Source organism: Streptopelia decaocto (genome assembly GCF_964273445.1).
Source record: "Streptopelia decaocto genome assembly, chromosome: Z".
NCBI classification, from domain to species: Eukaryota; Metazoa; Chordata; class Aves; order Columbiformes; family Columbidae; genus Streptopelia; species Streptopelia decaocto.
The window spans coordinates 78,050,602-78,068,742 of record NC_138657.1 but is presented as its reverse complement, the minus strand read 5'-3'; the positions used below and the strand labels follow the sequence as shown (position 1 = coordinate 78,068,742).

The 18,141-nt window shown below is 41.4% G+C and overlaps 1 protein-coding gene across 3 annotated transcripts in view; it reads right to left on the bottom strand.

The window, feature by feature from the left end:
• The window catches only part of SETBP1 (SET binding protein 1), a 262,069-nt gene that overhangs the window by 192,992 nt on the left and 50,936 nt on the right, over positions 1-18,141 (bottom strand). For all 3 annotated transcript variants that reach the window (XM_082074622.1, XM_082074623.1, XM_082074624.1), the window contains one exon: positions 17,416-17,499. In XM_082074622.1, the coding sequence (XP_081930748.1) occupies positions 17,416-17,499 (84 nt within the window). The remainder of the gene's footprint in view (positions 1-17,415; positions 17,500-18,141) is intronic.

The following is an 18,141-nucleotide window of genomic DNA, read 5'->3' as shown; positions in this document are numbered from 1 at the left end:
CTGAGATTCTACTGTATCAGGTCTTAAAGCAAAACAGGTCAAGAGACTTAAGGGAGCTGAAAACTAAAAATAGTAATTTACTTCTAATGCCCAGTTACTAGGTGTAAGTTCTCTAGCACTCAGGTGGTGCGTACTTAGGATCAGAGACCACTCTTGCTCTGAAACCAGAGTAATAACAACATTGGCACGCTGCTCTTCAGCCACTGGTCATTTCTGGAGTTGCTGTACCTGTCCATGGGGCCAGTAACTTACTCTTCTGGCAATTAATTGCTAATGAATTGCCAATAATGTTATGAGTACTGAACAAAAGTCAAGAACTTCCATAATCCTACAAATATTAAAACAAACAAGCAAACAAACAAAACCCAAGCCAAATGGATGATTCACTCCACAAGCCTGCTTCATCATCACTTGAAAGCCTGGAAAAGAAAGGAAAACCTAAACACACGTCTTGCACTATTCAACTGGACCTACGATTGTGTCTGCTAACAATACAACACATGAAGGTGAAGCCTCCAACTCCACTGATGTCCTGACATTGCAACTCCCTCCCCTCCCCATTCATTTTATTTCTTTTGATGACATTACTGTCCCTGGAAAGATGGCTGGACTGCCACTACCTCTCAGGGACACCTTGTGCTGAGGAAGAGAAGAGGCAGCACCCCGTGTTGTGCCCAGCATGTGGGGCATTTCATCTCACAGCTTCCCATCACTCTTAAGACCTGGTGTATAATGGAATAACTGAAATACTTTGGACATTTTGAAGACAAAAAAAGTAAGAAACATCTTCCCAAATGACAAAGGCCAGCATGGTTTTAGCAATGCACTAAAGATTCCCCACCTCTGAAATGAACTTGGTGCAAGTCCGGCATGCAGGAGGGGAAGTTTCAGCTCAAACACGGCAAGTTGCCACAGCCCAACCAACCAAATCAAGGACTTATCATCGGAAGCAACAGGCAACCTCAACTATAAGCGAGGCCATCAGCTCTATATAAACACTTTCTTTGAAATCTATCTGCAGGGGAATAAAAACAGGATGGCAAATGATTCAAGACTAAATACTCAGACATATCCTGCAATACCCTTTGCACTCTCTTTTTGACTCCAGGAAAAGCCGGGAAGCTGAGTAGCAGCTCCGTTTCCGTTCCCTTTTCACCTCCCCTCAAGAAGAGTGACTTTTAACCTTATTATTTATATTACCCTCGCATCTGCAATTAAGCACTGCACAAACATGAGATCAGAGGGAAGTACCTGCCCCAAGGATCCCACAGATGGGCAGGGGCAGGGGAAGCGTTAGTCTAGGAGATAAACCTTCCCATTCCATGTCACAAGGCAGAGCTGGGGGTACGGGCCAGCTCTCGGCTTGGTGACACTAAACCCTTCCTGTGGTGACACAAAGCAGCCACGTGCCTATCTCTGAACTGCCGGCAGCATCTGCCTGCAGCCGCAATTGCCCATCTGGCTTCTCAGGCAAGGGAGGTCAAGCACGATGGGGGTGAGCGCATCCCGAGCCGTGTTCTTTTCTGCTGGGTTGGATGCAATTAGCTGGAGTCGTTAGATCTGCCTTCATGCCTTAGAGCCATCTGCCCTCCCATGAAGCCCATCCTGTGGATGATGGGCATGCTCCATTCCACCAGAGTCTTACCAAGCCCAGTTGTCTCAATGGTGGCTTGGTAAAATAAAGATCAAATTCAACTTGAGCAGTAGATTTAAGGTTTTTATTTGTATTTCTGTGCAACTCCAGCCTTTTTTATCTCTCCTCCAATTTCTGGCTTTGTAAGCATCTATACTGTCCTAGTGGGGCCCACAGGCAGAAAACCTTTCATTTCTCAGCAGCTAGAAAACAGCAAGATGTTTATTTTCTTCCTCTTTCCTCAGACTTAATGAAAGCTTTCAAACACAAATGACTTGAGATTCACACCTCACATCCAGAGTGTATCTGAGTCCACTAAAAGCTCTTAGGTTTCCTGTCACCCAGTGAACATAAACAAAGCCCACAATGAATCACACCTCCCTTTGGAAACTATGAAAAAAAAACAAAACAAAACAAAACAAAAAACCAGAAAAAGCCAAAAATAACGTTGAAGACCTTTGGCTGACAGGTTGAATAACAAACACACGTGTGGGCACACATGCATGCACACACCTACCTTGCTCACGAGTCAGTCCCTACACTGGAATGTGTAATACAAGCACAGCAGCTGCCTATACCACTAATCTAGCGAAAAGGTCAAAGAAAGGTATGTATCCAGCATTTGCTTTTAAATACTCTATAAGGAGAATGTGTGGGTTTTTTTTTTCTTCCTTTCTGTTGTTCTTCCCATACTTGTCAATGACTCTTTCACATTCATGCCACAAAGAGAAGAAAACAGACTTGCCTCTGGTATTAAAGTTCACTTATATAATCGTTTGAACTGGGTTGAGGTGGGCTTTTTTAAGCACCCAAGGAGGAGGGAATATATCATTTATTTTGGACAGGGAGTTAATTAAATAATAAGCAGTAAACCGTAGTAGCAGCTGCTACTCGGGAAGGATAGTGGTGACTTTGAGTGAGGAAGAAATGAACCTTTTGATACTATGAGGTCAAAAGCAACGTAACAATGGAACTGGGTAACAGGGAAAAAATTATAAATCTTATCATTGTATTCAAGGAAAAATCTAGATTAGTGCTGTATAGTGTAATCCTCTCTGTAGACACTGCCTCAATGTTTGAGACACTGTTCAAAAACCAGAAGTATTCTCTAAAGGATGCAACTCTCTAGCAATAATGCTGGAACACAGCTTTTCCCTTGATTAATTTCTTTACAAAAGTGGAGGGGAAATAATCTTTATAATTCATGTATTGATAGCAAAATATTTAACATTTCAACCCTGAGAAGAAAAGAGTAAATTCACAGGAATTACTCTGTGAATTTGCCTCAAAAGGATTCCTTCTCCATCCCTATTATTATTATTTTTGGTGTTAGATTATTTTTCTAATAGGATTAACATTACCCACTTGGCTTCTGTGTAAATGGGTGAGTTCACCTTGCCATAAGATGTTTCAGCTGGAACAGAGAAAAGAGACTTCTCAAATCCTTGAAGTTGTTTTGTTTTGATTTTAAAAAAGGCTTCTAATGGGTTATTCCCATAAATATAGACATTGATGTTGGCATCCCTCGTGATGGAAACATTATTGATAAAGGCTGTCCCAGATCGAAGCAGTTAAACTTAAGGAAAATGTCTTGGAAGAAGTTAATGGGCTACAAAGCTCTTGCCTTGTTAAAAAATGAAAGGAAAGAAAAAGAAAAGCACACTCAAGACTCAGAACTGTCAAAAATTGCTCAGATGGGCTGTCTGGATGCCCCAACTCTCCTTTCCACATTTTTGCATGACAAACTTGTCCCCGTTTTTTCACTCTTGTCCTATTGTTGGGGGTGTTGCCTTTTTGTTGACCCAACTCTACCAGCAAAAGGCTTCATTTCAGTGGCACGAGAAATGTAGAAGTGTCCTTCAGGATAAAAGGTAAGATAAGAAAAGCAACTTATTCCATCAAGCTAAAGAGCAGCTCTTCCAGTGGAGGGAGGCCATTTGCATACCATTCGGGTTCACCGGGAGCGATGCCTCTATTCTTCTCCCATCCTTGCCTCCCAGTCCGTGAGCAACCGGGGAGCTGAAGAGGAGAGTCTACATTACACTCCAAACACATTACTGCCCCCCGCGCATTGCTATAGGCCATCAGAATAAACCTGACAGTGCTTTGAAGTCTGTAAACCGACTCCTAGGTAACTGCTTAGAGTTTCTCCCCTCCCCATGCCCCAAACAGCTTTTCATTTGATGTTCTGGCACAGAGCTAATCTGAGAAAGGATCAGAAACTCGACGCTATTGACAGTAGCGACAGGAGTGTCTCAGTGTGACAGCTGATTGAGCCCCTCTCGCATTTCACTGACAAACTCAATTGCTCCAGTAAATCGAGTGAAAGTCAATACAGGCAGCTCCTCATGGGCCCTGGGTGCGTGCCCCCTCCTCGAGCCTTCCTGGGGGCCCCTCACTGCTGCCACCTCTTGTAGGACCCAGCTGAGAGCCCCATTCCTGCATGTGATGGAGAAATGGACCCACAGATCATGTGAGGGCTTCAAGGACAATAATGCAGCATTCGCCATGCTGATAGAAAGCTTGGTTTATCTTACTTCCCCCCCTTTGCCTTTTTTTTTTTAATAGAGATATCTCCTGAAAAAACAAGTTTCATCCTAAATTCTCAACCCAAGCTTGTGCCATAACAGCCAAACAGCTTTGGAGGTGCAGGAGTGAGGTGTCTGCATGGCCAGATAAACCCAAGCAGTGCCCACGTGCCAGTACACATTGGGGATAGGAAAAATACAGGTCTGTATCTGCTGGCTTTCTCTGGTGTTAATCAGTAATAAAAGCCATCTGCAAGGCAAACAATCCTGTAAAGGTAAAAGAGGTGGGAAAAGAGGCTCAGGCCCATTGCAGATGGCAATGTTGTGTTGGTGGTGAGCAACCAGGTAATTAAGTCAGTGACTTCACAGGCTTTTTCCATACTTTAGTTGTGAAGCAGGGGTGCCTGTGGCTCAGAGCAAGCAAACTGCAAAGCAAACTAAGCACCAGGCAGGAGGAACCTGAGTTTGTGCAGAAAATGGCACAGAGAGAATGGCTCCATGGTGAGGAACATACACAGGCTACTGTTTGCAAATAGAAATCAAATAGGTTGCCATTACCAATAATGAAGTGTGAGGTTGGTGTGGTTTCTGCCTCTCAGATTTCAGCGCAGTTTATTTTTATAGAGGCAGCTTCCTCATGCAAAGTGTTGGTGAACAGGCTGCTGCAGGTAAGTGGGGAGCAGGGAGGACAGGGCTTTTAGGGAGGGCACAGGCGTCTTTCACACCTGCTGGGATGGAGAAGCAAGCGGTGGAGATGGAGTTCCAGGGGAGAAAAGTGAAATTTTATAGAAAGAAATGGCCAAGCTATTAATCTTGTTGATAAGGAGGGAGTTAAGGGAAGATGCAGGAATGGAGGGAGAAGACAGTAAAATGATGCTGAGCAGGTATCAGGTGCTGAGAGGGCAAGGGTTAAAGATGACAAGCAGAAAGATAGAGCCATGAAAATGAAATAACCGGCTCTCTGCTGCCTGAAGTCATCTGAATGAGAAGTGACAGATACCCTTACCCAAATATATTCCTCCGTCCCCAAATTCTTAAGAATGTGTCAAGCTTAGCCTCCACGTACTCTACCCAGCAAACAGCTGAGGATACAAAAGCTACACTGTCCCTCCTGCTTTGAAAGAAACCAGCTTAAACATTACAACACCTCCACCCCAGCGTCACGCTCTGATGCCAGGATCAACACGTAGACGGGCTGCCCGCCCTGCTCCCACCGCTACCTCCTGGCAGCCCAACACCTCGGAGCTGAAGCATCCTGGAGGCTTCCCTTCCTCCCAGCTCTGCGCGGAGACGTGTGCTCCCCACCAAATGACCTCATCTGGACCAGACTGAGCCTTCCAAGTCAAAATAAATACAGCGCACTGGAACTGGTAGTGATTTTTCAAAGGTTTAAGTTGGGTCCCTCTCAGTTTTCACTCAGCACTTTATAGATTTTTGCCTGCTACAAAATGGGAGCATTTTATATTCCCAGCTTCGATACATTTTTTATGAACCTTCAGAAAAGCTGCCTCCTATGTAGTTAATAATTTGGTTCCAAAGTTAACTGGTTAAAATGCATATTAACAGATTGGGCATGGAAAAAAAAAAAAAAAAAAAAAAAAAAGGTAAGTGAGAAATGCTGGGGGAAGAAAAATAGCAGCAATGTTTGGAATGGCTCTGCAGCCAAGACAGCAAACCTGGTCTTTTTAATGGGACCACCCAAGTGAGCAAGACCTTAAGCTCTTACTCACGTGTGCTGTGTTCACTACAGTGTAATTCAAAGTCCAGAGAGGAGTTAGAAAAAGTAATAGTGGGATTTAACAAGGGCTTAGCAGTTGAGAGAAGGCACTGAGTTACCACCAAAGTTCATACCCAAACTTGCCGGCAGAACACCATGTGACATCAAGTCCAGTTCAATAAACACTGAGCAGGGAGACGGTGCTGCTGGAACAAGCTGTCACTGCCTGGACTTGCCAGAAGTTACCTTTTGTTCATCAGCTTCTCCTGAATGTACTCTTGTCGGATTTTTCTGAACGTAACACCACCTCCCCTAAATGCATTCCTGACTTACAAATAAAATAAAAAAATTAAAAAAACTCAAACCCCAACGAACCCAAAAATCCCTTCTGAAGGCCACTTAACAAAATGGCACTTGAGCTGGTGGTGTTTTCTCCAAAAAGCAGCCTATACAGGAAGCCTTCCTTATTTTAAAGTCATTAGTTAATCCAACACCAATCCTTTATGTCATATGAACAGTTCAGTAGGATTGGCTGAGTCAGGTCTAAGGTTCATTTCCAGGTCATAATTAAAAATATTGCTGCTGAGGAAACTATTTATGATGCTCTAAGTGCCAAGATAAGACAAACCAAGAAGTAATAAAGGAAAGGGAAGTTTAGAAAACCACTTAACATAGGAGAAGTGGATGGAGATACAACAGATCACCCAACAATGGCAGACCTGGGTTCTTAGATTAACATGCCTATTGCTTTCTCCAGTCTAGCTGAAACACTCCCATCAGTAAAAGCCTATCGCTAACTGTAGAGGTGACATCTCCAAAGACAGCAATAGTCATGTGCAGGATTGGCTGGATCAGTGTCCTTTCTCTCTCGGACTACACTGTTTGTAACCTAGCCTCTAGGAAAGAACGTAATTGATGTGCAACAGCAGAGGAGAGAGGAGGGGGACAAACGGTAGGGGGAGAAGACAGCAAAATCTGGTGCCCAAAATGGTGCCCAACATCTAAGCCCTAAACTTGTGTGGGGATATGATCCTACCCTGCAGCATTGTTTGGTTTTTTTGTTTTGTTCTGTTTTGTTTTCCAGAGAATTAAAAAGGAGGACTTTTCCTAGTGTAACTAGAAGCCACAGAGGATAAATCCAAATGACAGGGCTTAAGTTATGAATATGGGGAATTAGACATGAGAAGTAAAGCAGCTTATAATGACTCTCCCTTTTGGTCTTTGGTATATAAGCTTCACTATTGATTTTGAAATGCCTTGTCTTCATCCTAGAAGCCTCTTGAAAACAAAGTCTGAGAGTTTCTTCACCTTGCAGCCTCTTCAGCATGATTTGATAATGATAAAACAGAATATAAAAGCTTATGCAAGCTGTTACTCATCAGGAATCATTCCTTCGTTTTCTAAGTACAACCACCGACCTCTAAGGAGGATGTTGAGAGAGATATTTCAATTAACTCCCTTATGAAGAGAGCCATGGTTCAACTCAGAGCTTCTGTTTCCAACACAGTCAGTGGTGCCTGAGCAACATGTCAGTCAGTCAGTCAGTCAGTCAGTCAGTCAGTCAGTCAGTCATCTAAAGTCAAACCACAGGAATGCCCTGCAAAAAAACCTACAACAGCTCTGATCTTGCAGGAACAGAGAACACAGAGTTCATGGAAAGTGGCTAACATCTCCTTATGTTCCTGTTTACACAAATACTCAGGCAGCCTCGAGACACTTGCACAAGTCTTGGCCCGTAACACCTATAGAGAACACAAGTATTCATATCCAAATGGAAACTTCCACACCACCTCATCATCACAGGTTTTCCCACACCTACAACATGACAAGGTAAAAGACCAAGCAGTCCAGGGGGCATTGAGAAGAACATATGTTGGAAAAGTTAATTTTATCATCTTTTCTGACCCCAGCTTCAGAGTAAGGTAATCACATTTCCCACTCAGTTGCAAAACATTTTGAGTTCTTTTTAAAGGGCTTGACATCAACTACCAAAATAGTCATGATGGGCATCTTCGATGGGACAAAACATGGGGCCTCATCCCTCACAGATTTTCCCTATTTGCTCAGTCTCGATGTCAGACATGTAGAGTCTAACCTGTTCCAACGAAGGAGTGAAGTAACTACTCTGTCAAATATTAATAGCTCACATCCTTGAAGAGATAAGAAGGAAAACTAAGATGAAATAACTTGGCTAGGTTTGTAGAACAGATCAGCACTGGAAAATGAGAGCCTTTTTTACAGGCATCTACACCAATACTCATCTGCTAGACTGGTCCTTCTACCCTCCAAAACCAAACTTCACTACCTGAGAAGGACAGTGAGGTTTTCCTGTGGCTTTTCTTTTTCCTATCCGTATTTTTTCTCAACAACAAAAAAAGCCATTACTATTTAATCATTTCTGCACGTAAGATGCAGTTGCTAAAGCGGTTTTGCATTTAACAGCTTCCAGTTGTAGACTAAATTGATGACACTTAAAATGTGTCCATGAGACATAGCAGAATGGTTCCATTACAGCAGTGCCTTAGTAATGTTGTGTTAGTTAAGGCTATGTTGTCTGGTTTTGAGGGTTTATAACCCAGCTGTGAATATATTCTCCATGCTGGAACCAGCTGCACAGGGGATTTGGTCCTGCAGTGAATAATATGGCTTTTTCTTTTATATTTTTCCTATTTTAGATCATGTTTTTGTCTGGTTCTTTGTAAGGTATAACGTAAAATATATATATATATATATATATATATATAAAAGAATAAAACATCTCTTTCTTGGGATGCTAGCAGGAGCCATGTTATATTTCAAGCTGATGTTAACCTGCCTCAGGTAAGGCCTACACCACACAAATATGCAAGTACTCACCAGTACTTAACATGAAGCATATCTGTGCTGCTTTCACTGATTTGTAAAGAGAGCTAAGGGAATAGAATCACACATCTTCTTGCATAGGAAACCTGTGGCAAACTGAAAGACTGAACCAGCATTTCTGAAGTGTGAGCTGATTTGGTAGACACTGGACTACTTCTTTCACCTGTTACAGACTTTCGAACTATACCTTGAATTACTTCTCCCCTTCACAAGGAATTTTTTTTTTTTTATTCTACAAAGACCATTTTGCTTACAGTTTCATTTGGCAGAGCTTTCTGAGTGGTTTCCAGGAGATAATGTTTAAAAAAATGATTTTGACCTATACAAGAAAACTTTAAAGTCAAGGTACACATGTATCTTTGGCTGCTACTCTTTCTCACCAAACCAGACTGGTATGCACGAACAAGAAACTCACAAAGTGGGATATAATGTAGAGTAAAAGGATACAAAGAGTAAAAGACTGTTTGGATGGGGCAGCACTAAAATGTGCCTATCAGCATGGTCAACCCACCATCAGAACAGGCTCCCATGAGAAAACCAAGAAGAGTCATCTTGACTGACTCTGGGTAGTCATCATTTCAACTGAATAAATTTTCCATGGATAACCAATATCATGACTGAATGTTTGCTGAATGCAGAACAACCATATTTGGTACAGACAGATGACCTGCTGAGATTTAAGACCTGAATTTCATCTTATCTTTGACACTGACTCTGCTACAATGTGAGTAAAAGGAGGGTGCAAACTGGCACCATTCTCGTTGGGTAGCATTTTGCACCCGTGCTGTTATAGGCGTGAAGTGTTCCACAAAGTTGCAAGCAGAACACTCCAATCAATGAATGGGTCCTTCTCTCCATCTGCCACCCTCTATAAAGCCTTTGCACTTTCCTTGCACCTCACAAATCTCAGCAGCTCTGAATTTGCAGGAACCTCAGAGTAGATGGGATCTAGATCCACATGGCATCTGTCATCTAAAAGGTGGTTAGCTGATAGTGACCCTGCCATGGTGCCTTCATGTGTTGACATCTGCTAAGAGGAAATGGAAACAATATAGAGTGGGAAAGACAGCAAATGCAGCCCAAATGCTACAGGATTATGGGAAAAGATGGTCCTTACTATATCATAATCAAATGGACAAGGCTAAGTATTCACCGATGCCTTTTCCTCATTCATCTGCATGTTGTACCTGCCCTGGCTGAGTCTCCTCGCAGCAGGTAAGCTGCTAACATCAAGGGCATGGACCTCTTGGAGTTGCTCAGCAGTGCAGCTTCTCTCTTTTGACTCAGAGAGATCAGTGAGAGAGATCAGTAGAGAGATCAGTGAAAACAACAAAATAGTTATCAATGCTCCCTGGGATTGCAGAGCCTGAAATGACATGAGACAGCATTTTCTTTGGCTGCTTTAGTTCTCTTTAGCACACTGCTGCGTGTTTGCCTTTGAGGAGTATAAATGACCCTTTCAAATTCAGGATTTGAGGCTGACGATGACAATTGATAGCACTAAATTTTTTCACGTGTGAAGTATTTTTCATTCAGAGGGCTCCCAAATTGCTTTTCAAAACTGTACAGCTTCCCTTCATCCACCACCAAAATGAATCTAACACTCCAAGGTGGAACAAAGGACCCATCAATGCAAGGTGGCAATACACCACCATTTAGGGCAGGAAGTGAAGAATAATGTGTCCTACTGAGGGTGCAGGGTCAAGTAAAGTTGGCAGAATACATATCCTGAATGAGAGCCTGGACAAAACATCATGGCCAAGATGCATATGCTCCAACTCAGGAGAGAAAGTGACATGGGATCATCACTCACTAGGAAAGGTCAGGGACCTAAGTTTTACATCTCAAACAGAGGCAGGGCACCATGTTAAAGCACAAATTCAGAACTGAATCAAAATAAAAAGAAAAAAAAAATTCCTGACTGTCATTTCGGAAGCCTTTCCTGCAAAAGAGGGAACTAAGAGTTTTTTGGTCCCACTTTTCCTGTCGAAAGGAAAGGCTCTATTGAACTTCAGTCTACACTGTGCTACACTTTACAGGAAGCCAAACCCATTTTGAAATTAATATGAACTGTGAGAGGAGACCACAAGGTGGGAAACTCTTGAAGTAAGTACAAGACTATTCATAAAATGAGTGAGAAAAGGAAGTAGGTGATTATAAAAGGTCATTAGAAATGTCAGCTTGGTATTGTATGAAGGGAGGTGTAGCCCACTGCGACACAAACCTATTACAGCTGAACTTGCTAGAGACACCCATAACCTCAATCTCTTTTGTTCAGAGACTAACATTTAGGAAGTTTCTTTCATAACATCATCCCTTCAACACTTAAATAAATCCAAAGAATGGGGACTTATCCATCCAGCTTCTGTTTCACAACTGCTTCAATTCCACACAACAGACAAATGAAACCAAACAACTTTCTCAGATACCAGCAACACAAATTCTCAGGACTAGATTCAGCAGTTACCAATGCACAACTATTGTATGAAATTGGGAGGTCCAGAGAAAAAGCAGCTGGTGAGTCTCTCATCTAAATACCTTTTGTCTCCAGTCAGATTCCATTGAGAGGAAAAGATTTCCAGCTTTTAAAAAAGTTTTCTGCTATTAGTTTTTCTACAGCATCTCGGTTCACCAAGTGGAAAGGTTTTCCCCCTACAGCACCACCAGCAGCAAGATAATTGTGGTGAGTGAATGGAAAAACACAGGTTGTCCACCTTGCTGACACCAACACTCACATCATGGGACAAGAAACTATTCTGATGTGGCAGCGGGAACAAGATACAGAAGTATATGAGTGAGTATTTTGAAAAGTAAAAGATTAATTGGTGGGATGAGCAAAATGACAGAGCTAAAAGGTTTGCTTTTAATAGATACCAATGACAAAAGTAATGTGATTATCAGTGGTGTTATTATGTATGTAACAGTTCCCTGAGATCTCAAAGGACCAGGTGATCTAGGACAGTTTCCTACAGTCCCATGTTCCTTGTATGATCACCTAACCTGCTTTATTCCAAGAACTAAAAGTTTTTAAGGGTGCTTTACTACCTAGACACCTCACACATTTAACATCCTCTCCATTTGTATTATACTTTTTGTTTTAGCTTTTTATAACTTGTGCAGAACCCAGTCATTTTTCAAGCAGATATTCAAACTCTGCCATAAACTGGGAGCAGGAGATGCTGGACCCCATAACTTCAGTCTCCCAATCATCCCCTCCTGCTTTCTCCCACCCATATATTTCCAAGTTAGCCAATGCTTTCATTTATTTTTATTACTCTTCTTTCTTTTAGTGGAGACAAACATTAATCATGGGGGTATGATCCAGACTTGCTCAGATGGTGTACAGGCGCCTTTGCACTCCATAATTTTGTGTTTTGGTGCATTTCTTGCTGACAAGTGGGAGAATACAAGGGAGAGCCAGAAAAGCAAAGGCAGATTCTCTGAAACGTAGTCTCAGCCCTCTGCTATGACCTCAACAGATATTACAGCACTGGCTGCCAAAGGAACTTAGCTCCGATACAGTTCAGGCCAGGCCAGTTAGCTATTTAAAGAGGTGGGTTTATTTATATACTTTTTACCCTCCTCCCCTCCCATCCTAACTCGCCCCCTGTTTTTTAAGACGGGAAATTACCAGTAGCCCTGAGCATGTAAAATCTGACAGCAGTTTACCAGATAATTTGTATTGGTCTCTTTGTCTTTGCTGGTACTTTATTCTTCAATAAATTCCTTCAACCGTTAAACAATGTTACTCCCACAACAACTTTGGCAGAGATCAAAAGAGCGTGGCAGGTTTGCTCCAAGTTTCTACTGCTTCCCTCCAGGTATCAAAGAGATAGATGGAGACAAAAGATGTTTTTATTTCCTTTGCTCTCTTCTAAAGGGTTTTGTCCTGGATTTCCATACAGTCAGTGAAAACATTTGTGAAAGTACTTAAGGTGGAGCTTTGGGGGGGAAGGGTTTGGGGAGATTAGTTTCAATCTAGTACTTAAGTCATTGTGCTTTTGTTGGAACAATGATGACATCCATTGATAGTACTGCCTCACCTACTTAGAAAGAATCTGCAGTGCTAGGAAACCCAGAAAATTGTGAATTAAACTAATGTCTACTCTCAGCAGACCTCCAGTGACACAAGTGGTAAGGAGATAAATTTGGACATATGTGATAGATAGATAGATAGATAGATAGATAGATAGATAGATAGACAGACAGACAGACAGATATACAAGCTTGCAATCCCCATTCCAGACCTGGAGGGAGATTGGATTCCTCACAACTTTGCACATAAGACATACACTGCTGCACTGACACAGCACAGTGTTTCTTCATGGAATCCAGAAATCCTCAAAAGTTTTGAGGTCTGCTTGGGACAACCAGTGTCCCAGAGAGCTCAGCCCATCTGCAGTCTTATCAGCTGCTGAAATCTGCTGTAGCCACTAGATTGGACCTTAAAACCTTTTCCTTGCAATGACTGCGTGTGAATTAGGTTAAACTGGGATCTACCTAAGTTTAAAAGAGAAAATCAAACAGACAAATAAAAAAGCATCAGAGAGATTATTTCATACCCAACACTGAACTCAAGCTTTGGAAAGAGGAAAACTCTCAGGAGACTGCAGGGGAAAGGAGGACACTCAGAAGAGGCTGAAGTAGCCCACAGGGGAAGCTGCCTATTTCATTTCTGGAACGTGAACCATGTTCGTCTATTTTTAATTTTGAACCAAGTTCTTCTGCTTCCTGCCAGAAGTCCTGAGCCCTGTGCTGGTGCAACAAGAGCAGTGGCCCAGCCACCCCCTAATAGCGATTACTTCTTAATAAAGAGCAGCACTTAGGCAAGGGATGAGGTTACTGTCGGAGGGGTCATGATTAATAATGATTAATCTGATCCTTGCCAACATGAACTGGATCCACCATTCACTAAATAATTACTCTGCAGCATGGATACCGTTTCCAGAGGAGGCATACATTTGCCATATTAAAACCAAAAACAAACACACATAAGGACAGGAGGATCAGACTTCTCAGTAACTCCTGAGCTCACACGAGCCACCAGAAAAGCTAAGCAAAGAGGAAAAAAAAAAAAAAAAAAAAAAAGCAAAGGGTAAGAGCAGTTAAACATTGATGAGCTGCCTACCTTTTGGGAGAAGTAGTGGAAAACAAATAAAACTAAACCTTGAGAAGGCAGAGATGCATGTGTTGAGAATATGGAGTGCTCTACTACTTCTGGTTTTCAACCTTATGCACACCTGTAATAAGCACATTATTTGTCTGCCCACATATTTTTCCCTTGTTTTTAAATGACATTTTACTTTCATCGGAAAGTACACAAATGAAATCACTCCCTGGGAACCCTCTTTCCTGCTCTATGTTAATATACTACTTAACACAAGGAAATCCTAGACCAGGATTGCCATTCTTATGCAACAACCCACCTCAAATAATAAGCAGCAGTAAAATAATTTATGGGGAGGCATAAATTACTGGGAAACTAATAACCACTCTGAAGAACATATATGAATCTTACAATTACAGTAGGATGCTTGTGGTACAGAGACTTGGTTCTGGGCCTTGGAGCACAGATGAATTTCACTCCCACAAAGCACACAAACAACTGGCAACGGTGCCAATGGCAGTCCAGCACATGAGGGTTTTTCTGCCAAGAAGTGACCGTATTTTGGGACTCCTTTCAGTCATCCTGCCTCACCAACCCAAAGCTTCATCAAGACCATTCATGGAGGATGAGAGTCTAGTTCTTCAGTGTGTTCAGCTCTATTTCCTTTGAGGTTTTCAAAGATTTTGTAGGATTTATATTGTACTGCTTAGCCTTCCAGCTCATCTCACAGAGTTTAATTTGGACTGAGAAGCCCCACAAAATAGACCACTGGTGCTTCTCTTGTTCTGGTGCAAATCCAGCATTAAGGTTGGGATCCTTGTGACTGTTGTGAAATCTCAGCCCTCTTTGTGAGCCTCTTTGTACTTCTACCCTTGACAGTGATGGGGCCAGGTTTTACACACCAGTGGCTTGCATCATGGAAAATACCATGCAGATATGTGACTTTGGATGCCAGACTTAGGGAAGCAGATCTCAGGTCAAGGAGGCTAAGGTACCTTCTCTTCTAGAGGCATACTAGAGAAATGATAGTAAATGAAATCCTCAGCAATGGGGTCATGACTCAATTCAGCTGGAGATTTTCTACTGATGGGGTGTGTCCAGGACTTCTCACAAGTTTCCAAATTTACTTGAAATAATAATAATAATAATAATAATAATAATAAACAACCTTCCCATAGCATTTCTTTCATAAAAAAACAACCAAAAAGTAGCTGGTTAGTCCCAAACCTTTAAATGGTAAAAAACCCCACATAACTATTTATGTATACATTCATGAAAATGAAACCTAATTTCAGTATTCACACAATATTACAGAGGCATCACAGGAAAACATAAATCGAGACTGAAAACCAAAACCAAACAAACAAAAGAAAAAAAACTAAAGAAAAAGCTCCAACAACAATAAAAAAGGTAAATCTTTAAAATCTGACACATGGCGCAGGAGGAGAGGGTAAATCTTGGCAAACAAAATTAAATCAAGCACAGTGTTTTTCCCTTTCACAAAGTAAAACAAGCTGTTCCTAAAATAATGCTTCCTTGGTTTTCTGGCAATTAGTGTCCTGAGGATTAGCCTACAATCATTGGCAAGTGTTTGCCTTTCCCAGCCAATGTCACCATAGAAGTCATACAAGACCCAGGCAATAATTTATAAGCTGAGCTGAGGTTCTGCATTAACAAACAAATGTTCCATGCTGCCACCCACCCTCCTTAACTCGTTTCCTCCCCATCCACCTCCTTTCCCCTGAAATACTGACGGGACCCTGCCAGGGGCACGACGAATGACGAATGAGTGTTACAGACTCTGCAGAAGAATTTGCCTGATAGTTTACGTTGATCCAGCAAAAAAAGAGTTACTGAGACAATTATCACATCACTAGATATTAAAAATCAGACTTCAGAAAGTAACAAAAAAACAAAGAATAATTTATCACAGTACTAGAAAACATTTAAGAGAATGGGATTTTTTTTTTTTTCCTTCCAAAAAACTGTTTCTTACATTATGATTAAAGTATCGCCATCAATGAGTTTTAGGTCCAACGCTCAGGGTTTGTTAGAGACGGTGTTTTGTAAAATCCCTCTGCAATCAAGATGTTCCCATTTCATTTTTAATCTCTATTACAAGTGGTCTGACCGTGCTCTACTCCTGTGATAAATCAAGACTGATTCAACCAGAGTACATCAAAATACAAAAGAGTAAAATTGGTAAAAGGGTTTCCTTTCTAAATTAATTTTCTCCTGGTATGTTAGAATATCAGCATGAGAAAATTAAACCTGCATTTGAGAGAATCTGCAGCTATTCTTTATATAAAATAATATGAATCCTTGTCTCAATGGTGAACTGATACTATGGCTTACAACAACAAATTCATTAGTTTGAAAATACTAATTAAAAAAATCAATGAAAGACTCATTCCTAAAAAGCAGTTATAAGTGTGACCAATCTTCCTCACAACAGAGCCCACTGCAGGATAGATAAATTTGTTCTCAGATCTTCTCAGACATTAACAAAACAAGGGCTCACAGACACTGTTATTAATTAGGGTTGATGAACACGCATGTTGAAAATGAAAAGCATTTTTCCTCTTGAGAACTGATCTCTTTCCCCATTAGTAAATTATCAGGAGTTCCTGGGGCTTTGTGGACAGTGTTTGAATCTACTTCAGGTGTGTAACTGGTCACAGGTTTTTCACAAGGTACATTAAAGAGCAAGGTTATTTGATATTTTAGAACAACTGTTTCACTCTACCATATTTAACATTGAATGACGTGCTATAAAATGTTTCTACCCAAAGCAAATTCTATTTCACCTTTGGAACAAATGATCTCAGAATTCAAACTTCTGTTTAGCTACAAAGCCAGAAGGCCATAATAACTGAAAATTTAGAAAGGGTCAAAATTGTCTGGACTGAATAAGTGCAAAATGGCAGGAGGTAGGAAGAGACCACCAGTTGTCTGTTGTTCAGGGCACAATCCACCCCACTTGCAATTACTGAACCCACAAGTGGTCCTGCTGACATCAGTTTCACCAATTTTAGAATAAGGAGCCATTTATTCCAAGTAATGAATATTGAAACCTGGACATTAGACTGGGAACAAGTTTTTACATGTCTATCATGAGGAACCTCAATAAAGAATGTTCTTGTGATGGTGTCACTTCAGAATAAAAGCATGCAAAAAATGGCTTATTTCTCTGTAACTATCACCCATCCAGGCAGCTACAGTACAAGACCAAAGGTTGCATCCATTTAACCAGCAAAGAAGTGCAATATTCTTTAAGAAAGGCATTGCCTGGGGTGGGCATTTAGAAAGAAACAGAATTCATGAATAAATAAACCAGATGGGGATAAATCAGGCTAAGGCATTAACAGCTCATAGCGGAAAGAATCTCTGATCTTGCTTGAGGGTTTTTCTAAAAATAAGAAATATGAAAACATTAATGTTGTATCACTGTCACTCATACCAAAGAATCTGTTTGTCCAGGGACACTGATATACAATAGCACAGTTCAAATGAATCAGATGTTAACACATTATTTTATTTCCACCAGTTAAGGTACATATTGACTGACCTGATCTGAGTCTTTCACTTGAGCATTTTTCCCTTTTCTGCAACCACAACTCATGAGCAGTTTTGCATCTCCAATGACTTTTCCCTACAAGAGATAAGGCAAGAAAAACATAAGCACAATCTGAACCACTGAAGACCAAGTGGCTTGTATTTATGACCAGGACCAGGGGAAGAAAGGACATCAGGGAAACCTGTGGACTCATTCTGCATTGCTGGGAGATACCCTTCCACAGAGGGGTAGCTCCCAAACTGCCAAAGAGACTTTTCCAAAGGTCAAGCATCACAGCATCAGGGATGTCACATAGGCAGAGGCAGAAGGAAAGCAAGGTGTGCCAAAAAACACAGTGGAAATAAGGGCAAGCCAAGCTGAAAAGGAACAGGTTATTTTAACCAAAAGTTTTCATACACATACATGGACAGCAACAAGTCTACCACACTCAGGAAGCACATTTACCAAACTGGAGTGACCTGAGGTAAAGTTTGTATACCAGCATTTCTGCTCAGCGTTGCCATGATAGTTATTACTTGCTCCTAGTGTAGCTAGATTGGGTGAAATGAGGTCTACAGGTGTGAGTTGTCCACATTTGGATGACTTGCCCATGTAACCACTGGCAAGTCCTTGCCAAAAATTCAAGAGTCCACCCTCACCTAACACTGCAGTTTGCTCACAGAGATCCTGCAGCATCGATAACACCGTAGGGCCAAAGGAGATTTCCAAAGAAACTGT